Source organism: Phoxinus phoxinus (assembly GCF_949152265.1).
Source record: "Phoxinus phoxinus genome assembly, chromosome: 8".
In the NCBI taxonomy this organism is placed as follows: Eukaryota; Metazoa; Chordata; class Actinopteri; order Cypriniformes; family Leuciscidae; genus Phoxinus; species Phoxinus phoxinus.
The window spans coordinates 22488238-22509458 of NC_136883.1; the positions used below are offsets into that span (position 1 = coordinate 22488238).

Consider the following 21221-nt stretch of genomic DNA (forward strand, 5'->3'; position numbering starts at 1 on the left):
ATGATGAGTCAGATGCAAACTGAACTTTGACCCAGTTGTTGAAAAAACTAAAAGGGAATTAAATTCATGGTTAAAGAGATTTATCTCTGAGGGGACAAACCGTTATTGCTAAAGCTGGGGGTATCTCAAGAATGACTTACCCTGCTCTGTCCTTATACGTGGATAAATCTGTATTGTGCATTGAATGACTTTCTGTGGAAGAATAACATTACTTAAATTACAAAATCTTAATAAACAAGTGCTTTTGGCCTGGCACCTAATATATAAACATAGTTTTAGTCCTCACCGTTTTTTTCGTTGAAATAATTTATATTCTTTATAAAAATAAATATTTGTTTTCCCCAGATTGGGCCAATAATACTATTATTTTTGTCTCTCAATTAAAGAGATTGTTTTTCTCCCATGCATTGTGTCCTACTGGAATGGCCAGTTTGTCAACATTCCATGGAAGAATGGGGATTTTAATAACCAATAAGGTGAAGGATGCCTTACAAAGTACTTCATCTTTTTATCCTGTGTGAAGCTCTAATTCAAAAAGATGTTTCCTGACAATGACTCTTTATGAGGTTTTTTTTTTGTCTGTGTTTGTGGTGCTGAAGACAAGTCTGAAATTCCTCATCTCTTGTTGGAATGTTCAAGTCTGTTCTGGAAGGAGTTTTTCTTTGCTATACAAAGATGTCATCACAACTTTGATAAAGATGTAAAGAACCAATATTTATTTATTTTCCTAGCAACGTTTTCTTACACAAATGTAAATTTCAGGGTGCTATTCAGCCCTACTATTTCGGGTTTTTTGTTGTTGTAGAACTTAAATCCTACCTGGAAACTCTCCTTATATCCAGCAACTCCAAAGTCTTTAAAACTGTCTCACTGTGTCACTGTTATGGTATTTTCCTGACTTTGTAACCTTTAATTGAATTCCCAATTGTATTTATTGCAAAAATGAAATGCCTTGTTGAATTTTGTTTTCCAATTGCATTGCTTTTGCATTTTCTTAGCAACAATATGCAATTTTTTTTGGAAAGCAGTGAAGTGAGTCCTATCGAACTCGTCAAGTTTTCTGAGGCGGCCTCGATTTACTGATCCCAGTATGACGAAGGTCATTCGGTTGCTTGGTTACCTTCCCGGAGTGTCTGTTACTTAACTTAATTCATATTCATGATCCATGCCTTTCTCGTAGTAGGAATCTTTCATTGGACAGCTGTTAGAGGCTTATTTACGAGCGTGAGCCATATAGCCAATCAGTAAAGCTTATTGGGCCTACGTCACTTTACGTAATTAATATTCATAAGTAAAGCCTTCGCCGTAGTAGGGTTGTCTGGTCAGCGCTGTATCTTCAGCAGCAGGAGTCAGTCAGTGGAGCTTGATTCAACTGTTGTGGCCGAAGATGGCGGCGTGTGGACGTGTTCTGCTGCTGCTGCTCCTCATGTCTCTCTGCCTTCTCACCGTGCAGGCTCTTAAACCTCTTCCAGGTTTCGGGAATGTCCATCCTCCGGCTGTCGCCATGAACCAGCAGTTCAGAGCCGCGCCACCGAATCCCGGGAATAACGCCGTTGCTGCTGCCGCTGCCGCCGCGTCCTCCGGTTTTCAGTCTCGAAGATCCACCGGCTGGAAGCTGGCAGAAGAGCAGGCCTGCCGGGACGACGTGACCCGGCTGTGTCCAAAACACACCTGGACAAATAACCTGTCCGTACTGGAATGCCTGCAGGACAAAAAGCAGGTGAGCAGAAATCCTAATGATGATGCTTATTTTTCTATAATTATATGTATTTAAAAATGAACAGATACACAATCATTTTACACAATACATTTAAAATATATAATTGTGTTGATAATTTTTAATAATACTTAGTTGTAGTATTTTGTATATATATATATATATATATATATATATATATATATATATAGGCATAATGTAAATGTATTATTATTATAAACTTGAACTCAGGGTGATATTTTTGTTTTATCTTCTGTAATTTATCTTTGTTAATTTCACACCGATACTTGAAGTAGACAAGCTTTCCAAACTCCTATTGAAACATTTTTATTCAAATATTATCTATTTATTTTGTAAGGCTCCATGAAATGCCTTGTTGAATACAGTTGTCTGTCTTCCCTGTTTTGACCATAATATCTGATATAAACTCAGAAATGTGTTAGCATTTCTGTCTATCTCAAGTGCAGTTTCTCAGTTCTGCGGCCAGGTTGTTTTCAGCCAATCATTTGAGCTGTAAATATTATACCACTACCCGGTCACTAACTATTGTGGATCTGCAGGGAAATGACATCCTGACCACGTTTTCACCGAGTCTTTAATCGCAGGTGCATAAGCTTTGACTCTGACCATAACATCTAAATGAATAAGTAAATGTTTATATACAAGTAAACATTATGTTTCTCTGCATTTATAGCTGCACAAACACATACCTTTAATGTGGATTGGACTAATTAAAGAACAACCTTAAAATCTAACTCGATTTGTCTTTTGTAGTTTGCCGAGCCGTGCTTGTTGGCACAGTGGCCTAGTTGTGTGGATGAGGAAATGATTACAGGATAACTTTTGTCCCGCCACAGCTGACGTCCAAGTTTTATTTTCAGAATAAAATTAGTTTGGAATGAGAAAGTCTTGATGCTTGCATCTTTTGTACAATAATAATAATCCAACAATAGTGTATATCAAATATGTTTTCTGAAGCCATACAATAGTTTTGTGTGCTGAACAAGACTAAACAAATAGTTTTTCGGTGTCTTAGACACCAACCGTTCCGTGGCGTGTTTTGATGGACCATGATGCACCATATTTGAATTTATGCAAATTAATTTTGAATTTAAGATCTACATTGACGGTCGTTTTTTTTTACCCAAACTATCATACGACTTCTCACTTGTAATATAGTGCACAAGTCAAACTAACTTTTAATGTATACTGTTTCTTATTGCAGTTTAAAAGTCCCTGGTCCAAGACTTTTATCTGTGCAGATCTTGATGTGATCATGTATGCTTATTAAACGAGTGATGATCCTTAAACGTTTGTTTTAAGCTACTCCTCCGTCACTGCTTCGCTCTGATGGCGCACCACTTTTCATCTGGCGATCACAAGGGTCAAGGTTCATTTGCAACTAGACACAAATTAATTTAAGCTGAGAAACATCTTACAGCAGCAGTTTTCTCCACTAGACTTTCACAACCTCTTGAACTTCTGTTGAAATGTCTCTTATATCGGAGTCTCGCCCACAGTATACTAAAATCCAGCTCTCATTACAGTCACAGCTTTAAACCCATATTGATGGCACTATTTTCTCTCTCTCTCTCTCTCTCTCTCTCTCTCTCTCTCTCTCTCTCTCTCTCTCTCTCTCTCTCTCTCTCTCTCTCTCTCTCTCTCTCTCTCTCTTCAGTAATTCACTGACTCAGGCTCTCATTAGTGTTGAAGCGAGGTCTTGCTCTCTGGTCCGTGATAACTAATTTCTACACCTGAGGGACATTTCAGATAGTGGTCTGTCTGAAACACGGCTATTATGCGTGTCCCATTTAGGGTGTCGAATCTTTGTTTCGTTAGCCTTGAAATGCAATTTGATGTACGCTTCGAGTTCATTTCTTTTTCATCATCCATTCATGCCTCTGAAAATTGAAATGTGGGTGGCTTCATTTCTTGCTCTGATGTATTTGGTGGTAATATGCTTGTATTAATTGGTCTAAATGCTGTCCATGAGCAATATGTAGCTTGCAGAGAACATCTAACGTGTGTGTGTGTGTGTGTGTGTGTGTGTGTGTGTGTGTGTGTGTGTGTGTGTGTGTGTAAATATATTAATGGATATATAGGCACACAAACAAAAATATGTATGTTAGATGTGATTAATCGATTTGACAGCACTAGTTTGCGTGCGTGTGTGTGTAGTAATTTATGTATTATGTAGTAATTATTCACTTTTTTGCGGTAACTAAATTTTTTGGACAAGTATTGGGGTAGTATATGTGTATAGTATTTATTTATTTGGAGTTGCAATCGCTTTTTTAAAAAAAAATTGGACAAGTACCGTAGTAATATATGTATACAAAAGAACCACTCCATGCCAACCGCAGTCCATTGGTTTTGGCATTGGCAGCGGATAGAAAATGATAATTTTGCTAGCATGAATGAAACATCAAGACAAGCTGTAAACTCATCTCTCAGTCTCTCATCCTGCACCGCACGCCAAGTTCATTTGCCCGCGAACGGTTGCTTCAGCAGTCCGGACCGCGGCTCTAATTATTGGGATAATTGCTTTGCAGAGGCTCGGTAACAGCTGTGGCCTTCTGAAGAGGTAAATGATGTCCATAAATCTTTCTCCCATCTCCCTGAGGTCGGACCCCTCCGGGTCGGCCTTTTTGTGAACGAACCCTTGCAAACGCTTGAAGGCGGGAGGTAAGGTGGTCGTGGCACAGCTGCAGCACGTCTGTCTCAATGTAATTTGCATTTTTAGCAGGTTCCTCTACTGGTGGGACGGCGTGGTTGGTTTGTTGTAAACAAAGCCGCTAGCGTGACTGATATGAGAACCTCCCGCGGGGATCCGGGGCTGAGGGGAGACATCCTGATAAAGTAAATGAAGGAGCTTAGCTCTTAATCAAACATTTGTTTGATTTAGCAGAATCGAATGAATAAGGCAGCTAACCGATTGTGTTTTTGCATATACATATTTTTTCAAATGAGCTTTCTCATTTTGTTTATGTAGGCCTGTGTGTATGTTTTTGTTGGCTGTAAAGCTGTTAGTTTGGAAATGTCAGTGTGAAACACTAATGCATCTAAAATGAATGGAAATGAACTCTTTCAATGTTTCGCTAAAGGGGGAAATCATGTCTTGTGGCTTTAAAGGAACACTCCACTTTTTTTGGAAATAGGCTCATTTTCCAACTCCCCTAGAGTTAAAACAGTTAAGTTTTAATGTTTTTGAATCCATTCAGCCGATCTCCGGGTCTGGCGGTAGCACTTTTAGCATAGCTTAGCATAGATCATTGAATCTGATTAGACCGTTAGCATCTCTCTCAAAAAAATGACCAAAGAGTTTCGATATTTTTCCTATTTAAAGGGTAACTAAACCCCTGGTCAGAGCCTGACTCCACCCACTGGCAATATTTGAAAAATGCTGGAAAAGTGGGCAGACCCCAACGGACGAACAGAGGGCGGGGCTGAGCGCGTGATTGACAGACCCGCAGTGATTGACAGCTGCTGTCAGACTCGCTAAGATAGAGAGTGACTGGAGTGACGAAAGTAGCTTTGCAACAGAGCGGTCATTTGAAGTCGAGGACTTTTCTCCCCCACCTTCCCCTGAAGTGGAGGAATTGTCTGTGGTCACAGAGCTAAAACCATATCAATTCGAGCCGCGAGCTCAAACTGCGGTGTCGCATCGCATTAACTCCCGCATCGCGATCGGCATCCGACGATGCTAGCGAAGCAGCCGCGCAAGAGAGAATGGGTCCAGTATCTGAGTGGATTATTATTACTATTAACCTACGTTAAGCATATTTTGCCGCTATGTGAAAAAAAATATCCAGCAAAACGCGCCGGCGGTTGTGGAGTCCATGCAGGAAGAGCAGCGTTTGGCACACAAGTGCATGTAAACACTGGCGCTAATTTCCAAGTCTGGGGGAAAGTTATGCAGTCCAGCAGTGCTGTTGCTACCGGCAACACTACACCTATACCAGCCTAACCACTGTACTAAACACAGACAAAACTAATGCTAAAAATCTACACTATCCTAACTGATGCAATACTATGCTACTAACTAACTATGCTTCTAACAACTATGCTAATTACCTACCTAGGCTACACGAAATAATCTAAATAACTATATAAATGCTATGCTAACTAGATGCTAAAATACGCTATCCTGATCGTTTTCAATACTCGTAATTCCAATTTCCAACTCCTGACTCGCTACAGTGGTTTTGACGGAAGCAGATGCTTTTATACCAGGGGCTGCCAGGGGCGTGGCAGAGTACCGTCACAGAGTACCCTACGTCAGAGAGCACCCCTGCTTCAGGAGATTCCGTTTAACCTGAAGAGGGCAGCACTCAGACGTTTTTACACCATATATTTGAAAAATAAAACACTTTATACTCAAATGTTAAAAAAAGTACTCGAATCAATGAACAGCATTTATGAAGCTCCATTCTTACAGATCATTAACTAAAAAAAGTTGGTTTAGTGTTTAGTTACCCTTTAAAACTTGACTCTTTTGTAATTACATCGTGTACTAAGACCGACAGAAAATAAAAAGTTGCGATTTTCTAGGCCAATATTACTAGGAACTATACTCTCATTCCTGCGTAATAATCAAGGAACTGTGCTGCCATTCTAATGCTTCTCATTACTGTAATTTAATGTTCTAATATTTAAATCAGGCAATATAACTAATGTAATTTAAAAATATTTTACTTTATTTCATAGAGATGTTTGCATTATCATAATAAGATTTGGGTGGATGTGAAAAATAATGATCTCAATAATGGTTTTAAAAATAGCCTTAATTTTAATTTCAAGAGGAAATATGATTTCGAAATATTCTTGACAGGTTACACTTTTTAATTGGTGAGGGTCAGCGTTGAATAATTGCTTTAATTTTGACTAATAGTGCAGAAATCCTGTTATGGCTTGAACAAGTCTCTGACCGCTATTTTCAGAGGAAAAGCTATCAGATATCATAGTTTTGACTGTCAGTAAATGCGTTGCAGTCACAAAAATGGGCTTGCAGGACTGCAATCATGTGGTTGTTCTTCAGCCATTCTTTTTTCATTTGTCTGCTTCGGTCAAAGGCTTGACATGGTTTTACCTCTCAACTGATGTTTGGCCAATTTTTTTTGCTTTTTTTTTTATGACAAACAGTGGAACACTTTTTAAAATTGCCAGCAATCTTTGTCTTGCCTGGTAAGGACAAAACAGAGGTTACTGCTATTCTCTACTGTAGCTTTGATCCATTAATTCAACCGTCTCGAAACATTATTAAAATAGAAGCCATGGGCCTTTTTTTTTTAGGGTTTGAACTTTTTCTTCTTCTGATGTGAATCTGATTATTCATTGTGACTTCTAATTCTTTGAACAATGTTGTCACCTAAAAATAAACATCCTGTAGGCTGTTTCTATCTTGTTAGCTTTGCCACATAAAAGATTTAGCCTAGCACGAATGGCAATGAGAAACGTCTGTTGTTGTTTACCTCTGTAGTGTAAGAACAGGTGTAAAGCTTGTAGCACTCGGATTATTATTATTCATGTCTTCTAGCGATATAATTAAAGTGTACGTCCTTGCAGTATGAGTATGACAGACAATATATATATAGTCATTGACAAATAAAGCTTAAAAAAAGGTGTTTTTCAAAACTTTTTAAAACTGATGTAATGCATATTTTTGTAAACAATGCGTTTAGACAAGTTTCAGTTGTTAAATAACATTTCAAAATGTCTAAAAAAAAATTTGACTTTTTATGTCAGGTGGTTAAACCATTTTTTAACCAAACCAAACCTGGTTAAACCATTTTTTACTATTTGTATAAGGTTTTATACAAAAATGATGCCATAGTATTAAGTTTTTGAATTTTGTATTAATAAGACTCCATTTTAATAGTTTTCTTAGTCTGTTAATTTGTTTGGACCGTTGCATTAGACATTTTGAGGGTTTAAGATAACAAAACATAAAATAATGTGTATTATTTAAATGTACTAAAATGAATTCAAACTAAATAGGTTTTATAGAATAAAGTGATATATATGGCATGTATCAAATTATTTTAAAAGGAAATTATGCACTTGGTACTCATGTCAGTAACGCACATTACAGTAATGGTAAAAAATTTGGAAACATTATTATTATGAATGTATTTGAAGGTCTCTTATGCTCATCAAGCCTGCATTTATTTGATCAAAAATACAGGAAAAACTGTAATATTGTGACATATATTAGTAATGGTTTTCTATTTTACTATAAAATATCATTTATTTCTGTGATGCAAAGCTGAATTTTCATCAGCAATTACTCCAGTCGTCAGTGTCACATGATCCTTCAGAAATCATTCTAAAATGCTGATTTATCATCATAGATTTATTAAATTTAAAAAAATGAAAACATTAAAAATAATGTTTTCAAACTTTTGACCGGTACTACACACACAAACTGTATTTTTGTGTTTTATATTTAATATGCAGTGTCTTTATATGCGGTTTCAAACTATCCCATTGTTATCTTATCTGTTGCTATTTGCAGTGTCAGGTTGAAGGGTTTTTTTGTCTTATTTTTTGTTTATTACCCATTCAGCGGTGACATTTTTCTTTGCCGCCTGAGTATTTTCATAAACATTCAGCTGGCCTTGTTTAATGCACTACAGACATATATATACCTGAGCCTTCATTTGTACATTTTTATGTAATCCCCCCCACAAAGTAAATCCAGTTAGTAAGGGATCTGCTGTTTCTCACTCAAAATAAAGATAAGCGTCCTGTTGAATCACTCACTCGATTTCCCTGCATTATTGCCACATTCACTCTTGCACCTGAGTGAGGATGGATGTTTTATTCACTGAAAGTGCATCTCACTGAACAGAAACCAGAGTCCGTTTCAGAGGGGGAACAGACGCTGGGTTGTCTTCTCTCCACTTTCCACATCTTTTAGAGTCGTGCTGTGATCATTGCACTTGGCAGGCCCTTAAGTGGTTATGCTACAACATATAATATTAAACATGACCACTGTTCCCTTCGTGCTTCTCCTGTGACACTCCCCCCACAGTCTGTTTAGATTCACAAAAACAAATAGTTTCAAATAGTGACGCTTCATTAATTGGGCTTAAAGTTATAAGTTCAGCACAAGTTAAGATCAAATGACATCATTTATAGCGTAATGTTTATAACCGCAAAATTGAAATGGTTACTTCTCTTTTTAAAAAATATGGAACACGGTGGAAAATTACTGTTAAAATACTACGTTTTAATAGTATAGCCACAAGATCTCAGATGATCATAAATCGACATTTCATTTGCAAGTGCAGGAGGTGGTTTTCTGGGAGGTGAGAATGTGCCGGTGATACTAATGCTAATGCGTTTGGGTTTCTCTGAAGGGAGAGATTTCAAGGCTGGTGTCATAGTCACTCATCTGTGCATGAAAGTGCTTAATGCGTCTGCCGCAAGCAAATCCCTGACTGAGTGAAACTTCACCTTTTTATCAGGTCTCAACCTGACTGAAGCTGCACTTGTAGACGTTGGTTCATCCATGGCTTGTTTCGTCTACTCTTTATTACTTATGACAAACCCTGAACCCGGTGCGCAGAGGGGCTGTTGGTGTCACAACAAAGAGATTTCTGTCCCTCACAACTGATTTATTTTACCAGCAAAAGCAGAAATTATTATTTTATAAACCTTGTCAGAAAATAACGACGTGAATATTTTAGGTGAGCATGCTCAAAAGAGATCAGTTTACCATCCATCCTGTCAGGTTCAGTAAGAGCAAGATAAGGTTTGTTTATAAAGTGAACAGTAGTATAATTTAGTAAATCAATTACCGGTATTGGCTATTGAGATTTATCACGAAATTGATCATTATATATACAAATGTTCATTAATTGAACCGTGCATGAAGCCCTGCAGATGTATTTTTTCAAACCATTAAAAAGGAGTAGGTTTCTCCATTTATGTTGCTTCATAAAAGCCTATTTTATGAATGATTGTGTTTTTCAACATATTTTCAGCTTAGTTATGTGAAGCAAAGTTAACATAGACTCAGGTCTGAAATGCTACTTTATGATGATTGTTTTTAACTCAAAATAAAAATGCACTGGCATGTGTTAAGAAACTTTTTTTATTAAATAAACATAATTTATTAAGCAAGGAAAAATGTGAATAAATTAATTTAAAATAAATTTTGTTCTTTTATTTTTATTTTTTATCATCATCAACAAAACCCAAAATAATGCATCACAGTTTTCACAAAAATAATAAGCATCACGACTGTTTTCAACATTGATTAATAATCAGAAGTGTTTTTTGAGCAGCAAATCCGCATATGAATGATTTCTGAAGGGTCATGTGACACTGAAGACTGGAGTGATGATGCTGAAAATTCAGATCTGCATCACAAGAATAAATTACACTTTAAATTAAAGCTGCAAGCAGCGATGAAAAGGGCCCTCGCACCCTTGCCACCGCCACCCGGTGGCTTTAGGAAAACAGAGCACGGTGGGCAGTATGTAAATATAGGAGGACTATTTTAAAGTAATGTGTATTTGCCACACTTCCTGCTACCAGCAGGTTGCGCTATTACTATAACTGAATATTGTCATGTAGATGCATTCAGGACAGGACTCTTATCAAACGTGAAGTTTGGGGCAGGTCGGACATCGTATGCCTGAGTTACAACAGCTTCCGCTTTCATGGCGAAACATCAGAATTTGTCAGGCCGCCACGGACACACTCTTCAGCGAAGACTCAAGATCTTCACAATTTACCACCGCTAAGGCCTTAAGATTAGACTGACCATATATGATGCTGATCTGGTTTAATCTCTTTAAGGAGTTTAAAGTGTAAAATGTGTAATTTTCGGTTGTCTTCAGGACTTAAATAAAACGTGAAGTTTGGGGCAGATCGGACACTGTATGTCCAAGTTACAACTTCCTGTTTCATAGCGAAATATCTAATTTCTGAAGTATGTGCAAAGTTTCATGAGTTTTCGAGCATGTTTAGGCCCTCAAAAAAGCGATTCACTTTGGAGAAGAAGAAGAGGAAGAATAAACGGAGCAAAAACAATATGGTCCTCTCACCATCGGTGCTCGAATATACATAGTAGTGTAGGTGAAACCTTATTTTTTGGGTGTATCTAGTTTTATTTTCAATTCTTTTCCAGCAAAGAATCAGCCAAGTTAAACATTATCTCACTACTTTAGAAGGAAGTTTGGGGAAAGACTTTGTCCCTCCCTATTGTAAAACATTTCTCTTCCCTTTTAATTATTCTTCAGAGGGTTTTAAAGTCCTGCAACAAAACTACTATACTTTCATACCAAGGAATTGTTTGGCTTTTTGAACCCTGTTTTTTTTTCAGAGCAGAATTTCATCTGGGACTGGGTTTCTGATTAAACTCCAATTGCATATAACAATTAGTCAGACATAGGGTTGTCACTTTACCAAAATTGCAGAAGTCTGTATCAGTCAAATTTCACGGTTTCAGTTCCAAAGTAAAACTGTTGTGACTACTTTGTTGTAATATTTTTTTTACATTTTATTTGCAAATTAAATATATGAAATAAACTATGTTAATTCATTTTAATGCTATAAATGATTATAAGTAAATATGTTAAAACATTAGTAGCCTTTAAATATTGTTCAGTTAAATAAACATTGCATTTTGAAAAGTCAAATGAAGAGAATGAAAAACAAAGAAACATATTACAGGTAACAGAACAAGTGGCAGGTCTTACACAATCTATTTTGACACATCTGATTTTTTTTTTTTTTTGTCTTGTTTGTTATCAAATATCTCAGTTTCAGGATCAATCTCTCATTTTAATACAGTCGTCTCTCCCGAAACTTTGCAGTGTGTAAAAAATAAAGTTGCTGTCATAAATTTTAAAGTGCGATCAACTTGAATGTTTAAGTAAAACTGAAGTTGAATCTTGTTGTCAGAACTTATTGATCATATCATTTTTTACAGTGTACTTGACCGCATGAAAAATAAAACTTTTATTCAAATTATGAATAGGTTATAGAAAAAAAAGCAATCAAAGAGTGCTATCTTTATAGTCAATGAAGCTGATATCACCTTGGTTCGGCTGAAGCGCAAGCTCACTGACTGAGTGTGTGTATATATATCAGTCAGTTACTGCAGAAAGACTGGTACCGTTAAGTTTTTAAAGTATTGATTTTAACCCCAGTCAGACAAGTTAATATAAACTGGAGAGTTGGTTGTTATTATTAACCAGACTTTGGTTATTTTTCTTTTTATTTCTTTTGAAAGTTGTAGGAAAGTTCTTATTGGGTCATAACCAACACTCATCATTGATAAAAAATAAGATGGATGGCCAACTATTAGCAGAAATCATTGGGGAGCTTTAAAACGGCACATTTGCATTCGCAGATGTCTGCAGTCTACTAGAAATTGTAATAGGAAGTGTTTGTCAGCCTAGACTGCAGTTATCATTCAACCCACATTGCCTGATGTGGATTATGGAGAAAATGGTCCAGTGGTCTATAATATTTCCTTCTGCTTCTTAATGAATCAGACTGACTTACAGTTTAGAAGATAACTGATATTCATTGCATAGAGACCATTGACATTTCAACTGTTCCACCCAACCGAACACCTCTCATTGCTATGTGATCCAAAACACATGCCTTGTTAGTTTTTAGTTTTTTTAAATTGATCACACGATACATGAACCAAATTAATTGAAAAAGAAAAAGTCACTGAAGATTGATGTCACTAATAAAAACTGTAGTGATTTTACTGTAGTTCGAACAAGTGAATCCCAGCAGACTTCTGTGAACCCTTTGAACCAAATCGTCCAAATTCAAGCTTTATCACATTATTTCAGGAAAGCAAGCAATGTGTAATCTCCCAGAATCAATAGATGATCCATGTATGCCCTGGCCGCCCTGTAATCACAGAGGCCTGACGTACAGATAGAAATATCCTGTTCTGGCTCCCGACGAGGAACTGGATGATTGATCCGGGTGTGGTTACTGAGCTCAGATATCGGTCTGTTCCTATTTAGGGCCTGTTATGTGGTTCTGCTGCAATATCGTCTTCTGATCCCCTTCATGAACGTTGACGATAAATCTGTTTAGTTGTTTTATATAGGTATAGAACACTAATAGTACTAGTTTTATCAGCTGTTGGTTAAGTGCTATGAGGATTCAGTACACATGCTGCTTTATTTTTTATGAATGTCACGAAAACAGGACCAGGTCTTATGTCTGTCTCTATCTCTCTATCTGTCTGTCCTATAAAGGCCAATCAGAAGAGCCGATCAGATGACGCTAAACTCACGAGACATTTTTTTCTATGCGCTGCTAAAATTGCTTCTACATTCACCGGTCAGACAAAAAATTGACAATGCGGAGAGTGGAGACATTGCAACGAGAGCAACCCTACAGCAGTGACAGCAAGAAACTAGGGCTGTGATGTTTTAGTGCATATCTTTCCTTCACAGTGGTGCTCTTTCTTTCCTCCCTAAAAGCCCAAACTTAACGTTAAAATCAGCTAGATCGGTGATTGACGTACATTACAGTCTACTGTTGCTAAACCGCAGGATGTGCTCGACAATAAAAAGGGTTATTAAAACTGCATTAAAGACTTACTAAACTAAACACTGTCGGTTATGTTTAAGTGAACATAAACAGTTGGGAAATAAATTGCATGTGTAACAGTATAATGGATCCTTGCATTCGGTTTTATTCCTGCTACCGTCTGTGTCAATGTTAATCAAACAAGAAAAGACAGCGAAAATCACTCATTTCACTTTAGTAGATTTAGTAGGATTAATCTATAATTAATCCCCGTGTCCACCAGTGTTGAGGGAAATGCATTACAAGTAATTTGAGTTACGTAATCAGATTACTTTTTCAAGTAACCAGTAAAGTAACGCATTACTTTTAAAATTTACAACAAAATATCTGAGTTACTTTTTCAAATAAGTAACGCAAGTTACTTTGTTTTCCCATTTATTGACTGACAGCTCTCCTGTCCTCATGTTGAGACAAATCAAAGTGCAGAGGCGTTTGTGTGTGTGAACATGTTTATTGTAGTTCTAGACTAAATGTGAGCATTTACTCTTCTCACTTGCACAAAAAAATATTTAATATTCCTCAAAATGAATAAAATCAGTGAAATGCAGAATCAAAATACTATGCAAACCTCCAATAACTAAATATGTTAAATAAAACATAATTTTTTATGCATTTAATCTCACTTTATTGACCAATGTACTTGCTTCTGACCTACGATGATTCGGTTAAATAAGCAAAAATGACTATAGATAGATAGAAAGGTTTGCTTGTTTGCTTTCCTCTACTGTACACATTTCCTTCAGCCTGAGGATTATTATTTCACTTTTGGTGTGAAAGGGTCTTTACATTTGCCCAAAAATATAACTTTTGTGTTATAAAAAAAACAAGCCCAGCCCAGGTGGGAAAAAAGTAACGCAACACATTACTTTTCTAAAAAAGTAACTAAGTAATGTAATTAGTTACTTTTTAAGGGAGTAACGCAATATAATATTGTAATGCATTACTTTTGAAAGTAACTTTCCCCAACACTGGTGTCCACTAACAAGTTTTTTTCACGTTATTTTTATTTTAAATTTTTCACGTTATTTTAAAATTATTTTTTGTTTTGAATGGGAGCGCCACGTTTTTTAAAACGGCATGAGCGTAATAAGATGTCTAGCGTCTTTTCCACGCCGAAGCGCAGTTTTTTTTACCGGTTGCCAAGAGTTGAATGTTCAACTTTGGGTAAAACGTGGTCCCTTTTTTAACCAGCTGTCCAATCACAGTGGAGGAGGGGCGGGACAAATACCACACTGACCAACCGCCACGTTCTGCTTGTTCAACTTCAACAAGAAGTATAATAACTGAACAAAATTATTTAAAAGAGCCAGAGAAAATACGTTACATTGTATCGAAATTTTTATATAGAAACAACACTGTGAAATGAGTTACTAGTAACACTTCCACGGATATTCCCTATCATAGCAAGCAAAGGGTCACAACTGAAGAAAAACCCCCCCGCTGCGCTGCCAGAACTCTCTCAAGCGCCCACAGCTAGGCGTTTTCAGCAGAGCGCCTAGCGTTTTCTGCTGGCTAAAAACGCTTTGGTCGACAAGCGGCCTTAGAGAGGGAATGGAAATGCTGCACATGTTGCTTGCCAATAAATAAAAAGAGTTGTCAAATCATAAGACTTTCTCATCTCTTAATTTTTTTTATACTTAAAATACATTGTTGTTAAGAATAGTCTTCTTTATTTCGGTGATCGGGATTGGTGATTGCCAATCCGTCTATCAATTTGTCTCTCTGTAGTATTCATAATAATTTATTATATACATTTTTTTTTTCGTTTTATATGGATATATTTATAATGTATATTATTTCTATAATAATTGGTGCATATATATATATATATATATATATATATATATATATATATATATATATATATATATATATACTATTTATTATTGTAATACTATGTTTTTTGTATATATATATATATATACTGTATTAATTATTATTAATATGATTATTATTATACCTATTCTACTCTCGATCAACTTTATAATGTACACTACATCTTCTTTTGTGTCCACGCTGGCAGGTTTGTTTTGATGTCTGAGGGAAACTGAAGGATGACACATTATTGTCAAGCAATTGTTAGAGCATTGTATGTTAATGCGCATTGATTTTTGCCTGTTTGACTCTGTTGTTGTCGTCCCTTGACAATTGCTAATTGCTTTTTCATGCTCTATGAGTCACTCAGCAGTTGTTTACCGTGCTAGGTTAGAGACTGTGGTTATTGACAGTATACAGACTGTGGTCTTACCCTGCGAGAATGAGAAAAAACAGACATACTGCTGAAATAATGAATTTTATTGAGGGAGGAAAGCTAGAGGTTTAAGAAGTCACAAGACATTCTGTTTATGTGCTTGAATTATTAAGAGGCTTTAATGTTTTGTTGCATAGCTGATATTGTACTGTGCGTTTCAATTACGTCAGGAACGCTATCAGAATTTCACATCAAGGACCAGAACTCTCCGTACTTCCATATGCTTAACAGCGTCTTTAACTGCGTCTTTAACTTTTATTTATAATGCTAATGTTGTGTGTGTTTTTTTGTTTGTTTGTATTTGTAAAGCAAATGTGTCTGCATTGGAAGATAGGCTACTGTATGTACTCAAAGACATGACTAAAACTAAAAAAAATCTATTCTGTTTCATAGAAAAACATCGAATTTGGGATTTAAAAAATTTATTAGTAACGGTTGATTTTGGACCATGAATTGGATTGTGTAATTTTTATTTAATTAAAATGTTTATATTTTATTTTATTATGGTAACACTTTACAATAAGGGTGATTAGTTAGCATTAGTTAACTACTTTAGTGAACACGAACTAAGAATGAACAATACTTATACAGCATTTATTAATCTTAGTTAATGTTAGTTTCAACACTTAAAATCAAATGTTGTATTTGTTAACATAATAATGCACTGAATAATGCACTGACCTAACATGATCAATCAATGAACAGCTGGATTTTTATTAACTAACATATTAACAAATATGAATAAATTCTGTAACAAATGTATTGCTCATTGATAGTTCATGTTAGTTAATAAATTAACTAATGTTAACAAATGAACCTAATTGTAAATTATTTTATTTATTTATTTGTTTGTTTTACTGCCAGCAATATAGCTTTACTGCCATGATTAACAATTATAATTTTCAGACCATAAAACTTCAGTATTGGAAATCAAACTGAATAAATAAGGGGAAGGAAATGAAGTGGAAAGTAAAAGACACACATTTTAATAAATTCTCTCCCTCTTTCTTTTACAGGACACAGAGATTTCTACGGACTGCAACCATGTAAGTACGGTCCTCAAAAAGCCCTGTCTTTAATAATAATTATCATCTGCGTTCTACTGTACTTCAATGTGACTCATCTCCTTCACAGCTTCACACTTCTCTTATGGTGATGTTCCTCCCTGTTTACTAGACCCCCTGTGCGGACTTTATTCTTTCAGACAATTCTTTGTAGCTTTACGAGAGAATGCCTCAGTAGGATTTAGAGACTAGGAAGATCAGCAAGTAATTTCAGAAGAATAATGGCCTAATCACTGTCTAATGATGACTGCAGCCCGCAATTAATTTGGTGGGGTCCCGAGAGAGGTATCTGTTTCTGATCTCCTTCCCTAACGTTCGTGGCTTTGATGTTCTCATTAAGACCGCGGTGCCGAGGCCTGGTCCACAAATCAGAAACGAAGAAAATGTAAGCATATGATTCAGGCCTGAGTCACCCGTCTCATTACGCAAGGCTCATAGTTGAGCAATAATTATGATAAAGACCTCATTCTGCCATTTTGAAACATTCATCAGCACTTTTAGTTAGTGTCACTATTAATGTGCAATTATATTATTGAGAGGCTTTGAGCTTTGGTGTGTGATACAGTAACTACAAGGCCGTTTACTTCAACTGAGATCTTATTATTTAAATGGTGTTTCATTTTTTTTCTCTTAAATTGAAATCTGTTACTTTCTATTGGGCAGTTATTTTCTGCACAACCCTTAAAATGAGCAAAGCGTTACATCTTTTTAACTGCACTGCCAGTACAGCATTAAACTTCATGACTACAACTAGAGCTTCTTTTGTAAGCACTGACGTAAAGGAATAGTTCACCTGAAAATTAAAATTGTCATTATTTATTCCCCTTAATGTCATTCCAAAGCGGTATGACTGTGAAACGTCAAAGGGAGAAATTGGGAACTGAAGCCTTCAAGCTTCAAAAAGGAAGCAAACGCATCGTAGAAGTCACACTTTATTTCAAGTCTTCTGAAGTCTCGATAGCTTTGTGTGAAAAACTCATTTGAAATGTGCATCTTTATTTGCTGACAATCGTTCCCGCCAGTGAGTTGACAATGTCTGATTCATGAATGAGACTCATTCAGAGACCTGTGAACTGAATCAAAGGTTTGATGGTAAAGATCGGATTCAAATGAATGAATTCACGAACATCACTACAACACATAAATTACATTAATATGCATATTTGTAATGTTTCATATTTCTAATAATTTCTAGCTGTTGTGGAACTACAAGCTGAACCTGACCACAGATCCGAAGTTTGAGTCCGTGGCGCTGGAAGTGTGTACGAGCACCATGTTAGAGGTCAGCTTCTGCCATTGTTTTGCTGAATCATATTACTTTTGGTTTTCTGTTTGATTCTCTCACCTTGAGTGCGTGTGAGTGTGTAATTGTATTTAATAAATCTATGCACTGCAGGTTACAGAGTGAAACACGGCACCACTGTGTTCATTTACAATAGTCGCCAAATGTGATGTCCAGCCTAGGAAATTATTAAAAATTGTTAGCATTTTGCTTTGTTTGTTGCTTGGATTCAATTGTTGTTGTTGTTTTTTTTGTGATAATGCAATGAAACATGTCAAATTGTGCAAACTGTAGTGTTTTGTTCATCTCTCATATTTAAAATATATAAAATAATTTCCTCATATTTTGATGGTTTAATCGAACTTATCAAATAGCCTCTCTGGACTTTTCTTAGTTTGTTTAATATTTAATAGTAATAATCACAATCAAAATCATATTTATTATTTTATAGTCATATTGAATGGATCAAAAACAGTGGGAATATGGCCTATGAAAAATAATTTCCTTTAATAGTCTGTTCACGTTATGGTTACTGAAAGAGGTTTGAGTTGGGTCTTGTAAAGAGCTCTAAAAGGAGGGCTCACACTCAAAATCATTTTTCAAAATCAAAGTCTTTTTTTTTTATGCAGATGCACTCTCCAACAAAACCACCTCAGTAATTTTAGAATGATGAATCCAAATATAGCTATTCAAGGCTCTGGTAGAAATTCCAGAATTTTTTCATATTGCAATATTCCAGAAAAACGAAATATTGCAGTTTTATATATGGTGCAGAGGAACTCTGTCCCCGTCTACATTTATAATGTAGTGTGGTTTTATGTTCGACTGCACTCTAAGCTGTCATAATGTCACTAACCTGTGTGTGTGCGTGCGTGCGTGCGTGCGTGCGTGCGTGCATGCGTGTTTGCTTTATATGTGTGTGTGTGTGTGTGTGTGTGTTGTGGTGTGTGTGTGGTGTGTGTGTTTTGATGCACATTTGTGGTTGAATTCACAATTTAATTACCATTAGTAACATTGACTTGATATTAAATAGGGAATGAAAATTCTTCATATCTGTAGCATTGATGCCTGACTGCTCCATCTCACGGATAATTAAAAAAAGAGCATTAATCTGTTTCTTAGCTGAAAGAGTGTGCAGATGAGGAGCGAGGGAAAGGCTATCTGATGTCCTGCCTGGTGGACCACCGTGCTAACATCACAGAACGCCAGTGTCATCAGTACATTACCAAGATGACCAGCATCGTCTTCAGCGACTATCGGCTCATTTGTGGCTTTATGGATAACTGCAGAGAAGACATCAACACCCTGCAGTGTGGAAGCATCGCTGTCGGAGAAAAAGTAAGCTGGCGTTCCAATAATAGTGGAGAATGCTTTGACTCCTAGCCTACTTAAAACCGCAAAGCTCTAGAATGTCCCTTTGGGAAACCATAGGATGTTGGCTTGGTACCAGATGGCTCTGTTATGTAGTGAGACTGCCATTCCCAAAGTGTCCACATTCCTCCAGGCATGATTGAAACTGGGCACCTGATCACCGCACTTGCCTTGTTCCCCCGGGTGCACTCTGCGGAAATTAAAAAAGTTAACTTTAGACTTGTCTGCTCATTGACTTAAAATATCCTAAATAAGCTCAGACAGGCAAGTGAGGAACGAAAATTATATTTAGCATCTTAGTGGGTGTACACATATTTCAGTGTCTTTTTAGATCATGGGCTATGTAGTAATTAGGTACTATTATAAGAGTAACTGACAGCTCCCGTTCTGTAAAGCCTTTACATTTTGTCATGAAGTTGCGTGCCTTAAATTCTGGCACTTAATTAATTACTGAGTGGACGTTTGAATATCATCATCAACACTGTTTTACTTCATGTAGTTTCCTTAGGTGGTGTTTTTTCCCCGGGCCTCAAGAAGTGTTCAGCGGCTTAAGACAGGGCCGGCCATCAGTTAAATTCACAGGCCAATGATCTAAAATTGGCAACCTTCTTTAGCAGATTAAAAAAAATATATATATATATATATATATACACTGTATATTTTGTTGTATTTATTTGATTTTATTGTATTTTTTATTTGTATTTTATTTTATCTTAGTTTATTTAATATCTCTCACTGTTCCAATTTTTTATTGATAACTTGATATTTTATATTGATATTTCATTTTTCTTCAGTCTAATATATCTGTTGTCCCAAAATAAACCCTAAGCCAAGCTGTGAGTCCCAAGGCCAACTAATTTGTCTTTTTTTTTCTCTTCTTGTTAGGACCTGCATTCCCAGGGTGAGGTGATTGCGTGTCTGGAGAGGGCTCTGGTCAGGGAGGCAGAGCAGCAGGATAAGGCTCATCAAATCAAGGGCGACTGCAAAAAGTCCATCATGAGAGTGGCCGAACTGTCTGCGGATGATTTCCACCTCGACCGTTACCTCTACTTCTCCTGCCGAGACGACCGGGAGCGCTTCTGTGAAAATGTATGTGTCAGCTTCTCTAATATACCTAATTTGCATACTTGTACTACTCTCTACAAGCATGTACTTTTCTGGTCCAGTATCATGAAGGGGGCATGCTTACATGATTGACAGCTGCCCATCATGTGCTATGAGTCAGAATGACAGGATTAGACCACATCACTGCTTTGTGTAGGAGATGTGGGCCGTTGTGTTGATGTGTGCACATATCACATGTGTGAACATGAAGTGTTGAATATCTCCCGGATGACCTGTCAATGCTTAACATTTTATTGCTGTTTTTTTTTTCTGTTTTTTTCTTCAGACCCAAGTGGGAGAAGGCAGAGTGTACAAATGCCTGTTCAACCATAAATTTGAGGAAGCAATGTCAGAAAAGGTGCGGCACATCTATAGTTATTGATATTATGGGAATTAAACACATGATTATTCAATCTAAATGCAAATTTATTTTTTTGTTTTGTTTCTCAACCAGTTCAGTGCAACATTAAATGTCAGTGTGGGAGGGTAGTTTCTGAACTGAAGAACCCACAGGAATGTTGGTGGTCAGTTTAGCGTATGTGTTTGTCCTGTCCGTGTACTTAATAAGCATCTCTGTCCACAGTGCAGAAACGCCTTGACAACTCGGCAAAAGCTCATTGCTCAAGATTATAAAGTCAGTTACTCCCTTGCAAAGGCATGTAAGGCCGACCTACGCAAATATCATTGTAACCCGGACACCAGCATGCCCCGCGCACGAGAGGCCAGACTCTCCTACCTCCTACTCTGCCTGGAATCTGCTGTTCACAGAGGTCTGTTAATATACATCTTCATATACAATATACATTTAAAGGTATAGCGGAGGATTTTCTTTTTCCGGGTGGGTAGTCTATACTA

General features: G+C 36.6%; 1 protein-coding gene across 2 annotated transcripts in view; it reads left to right on the top strand.

Annotated features, from left to right (window-relative positions):
* Positions 1 to 1280: 1280 nt before the first annotated feature.
* glg1b (golgi glycoprotein 1b) overlaps positions 1281 to 21221 on the top strand; it is a 44138-nt gene continuing 24197 nt past the window's right edge. The window contains exons 1-7 of one of the 2 annotated variants that reach the window (XM_079620861.1): positions 1281 to 1720; positions 16562 to 16591; positions 17805 to 17891; positions 19014 to 19229; positions 20148 to 20351; positions 20653 to 20724; positions 20950 to 21136. In XM_079620861.1, the coding sequence (XP_079476987.1) occupies positions 1388 to 1720; positions 16562 to 16591; positions 17805 to 17891; positions 19014 to 19229; positions 20148 to 20351; positions 20653 to 20724; positions 20950 to 21136 (1129 nt within the window). In that variant the 5' untranslated portion in view covers positions 1281 to 1387. The remainder of the gene's footprint in view (positions 1721 to 16561; positions 16592 to 17804; positions 17892 to 19013; positions 19230 to 20147; positions 20352 to 20652; positions 20725 to 20949; positions 21137 to 21221) is intronic. The other variant, XM_079620862.1, reaches the window with a different exon arrangement.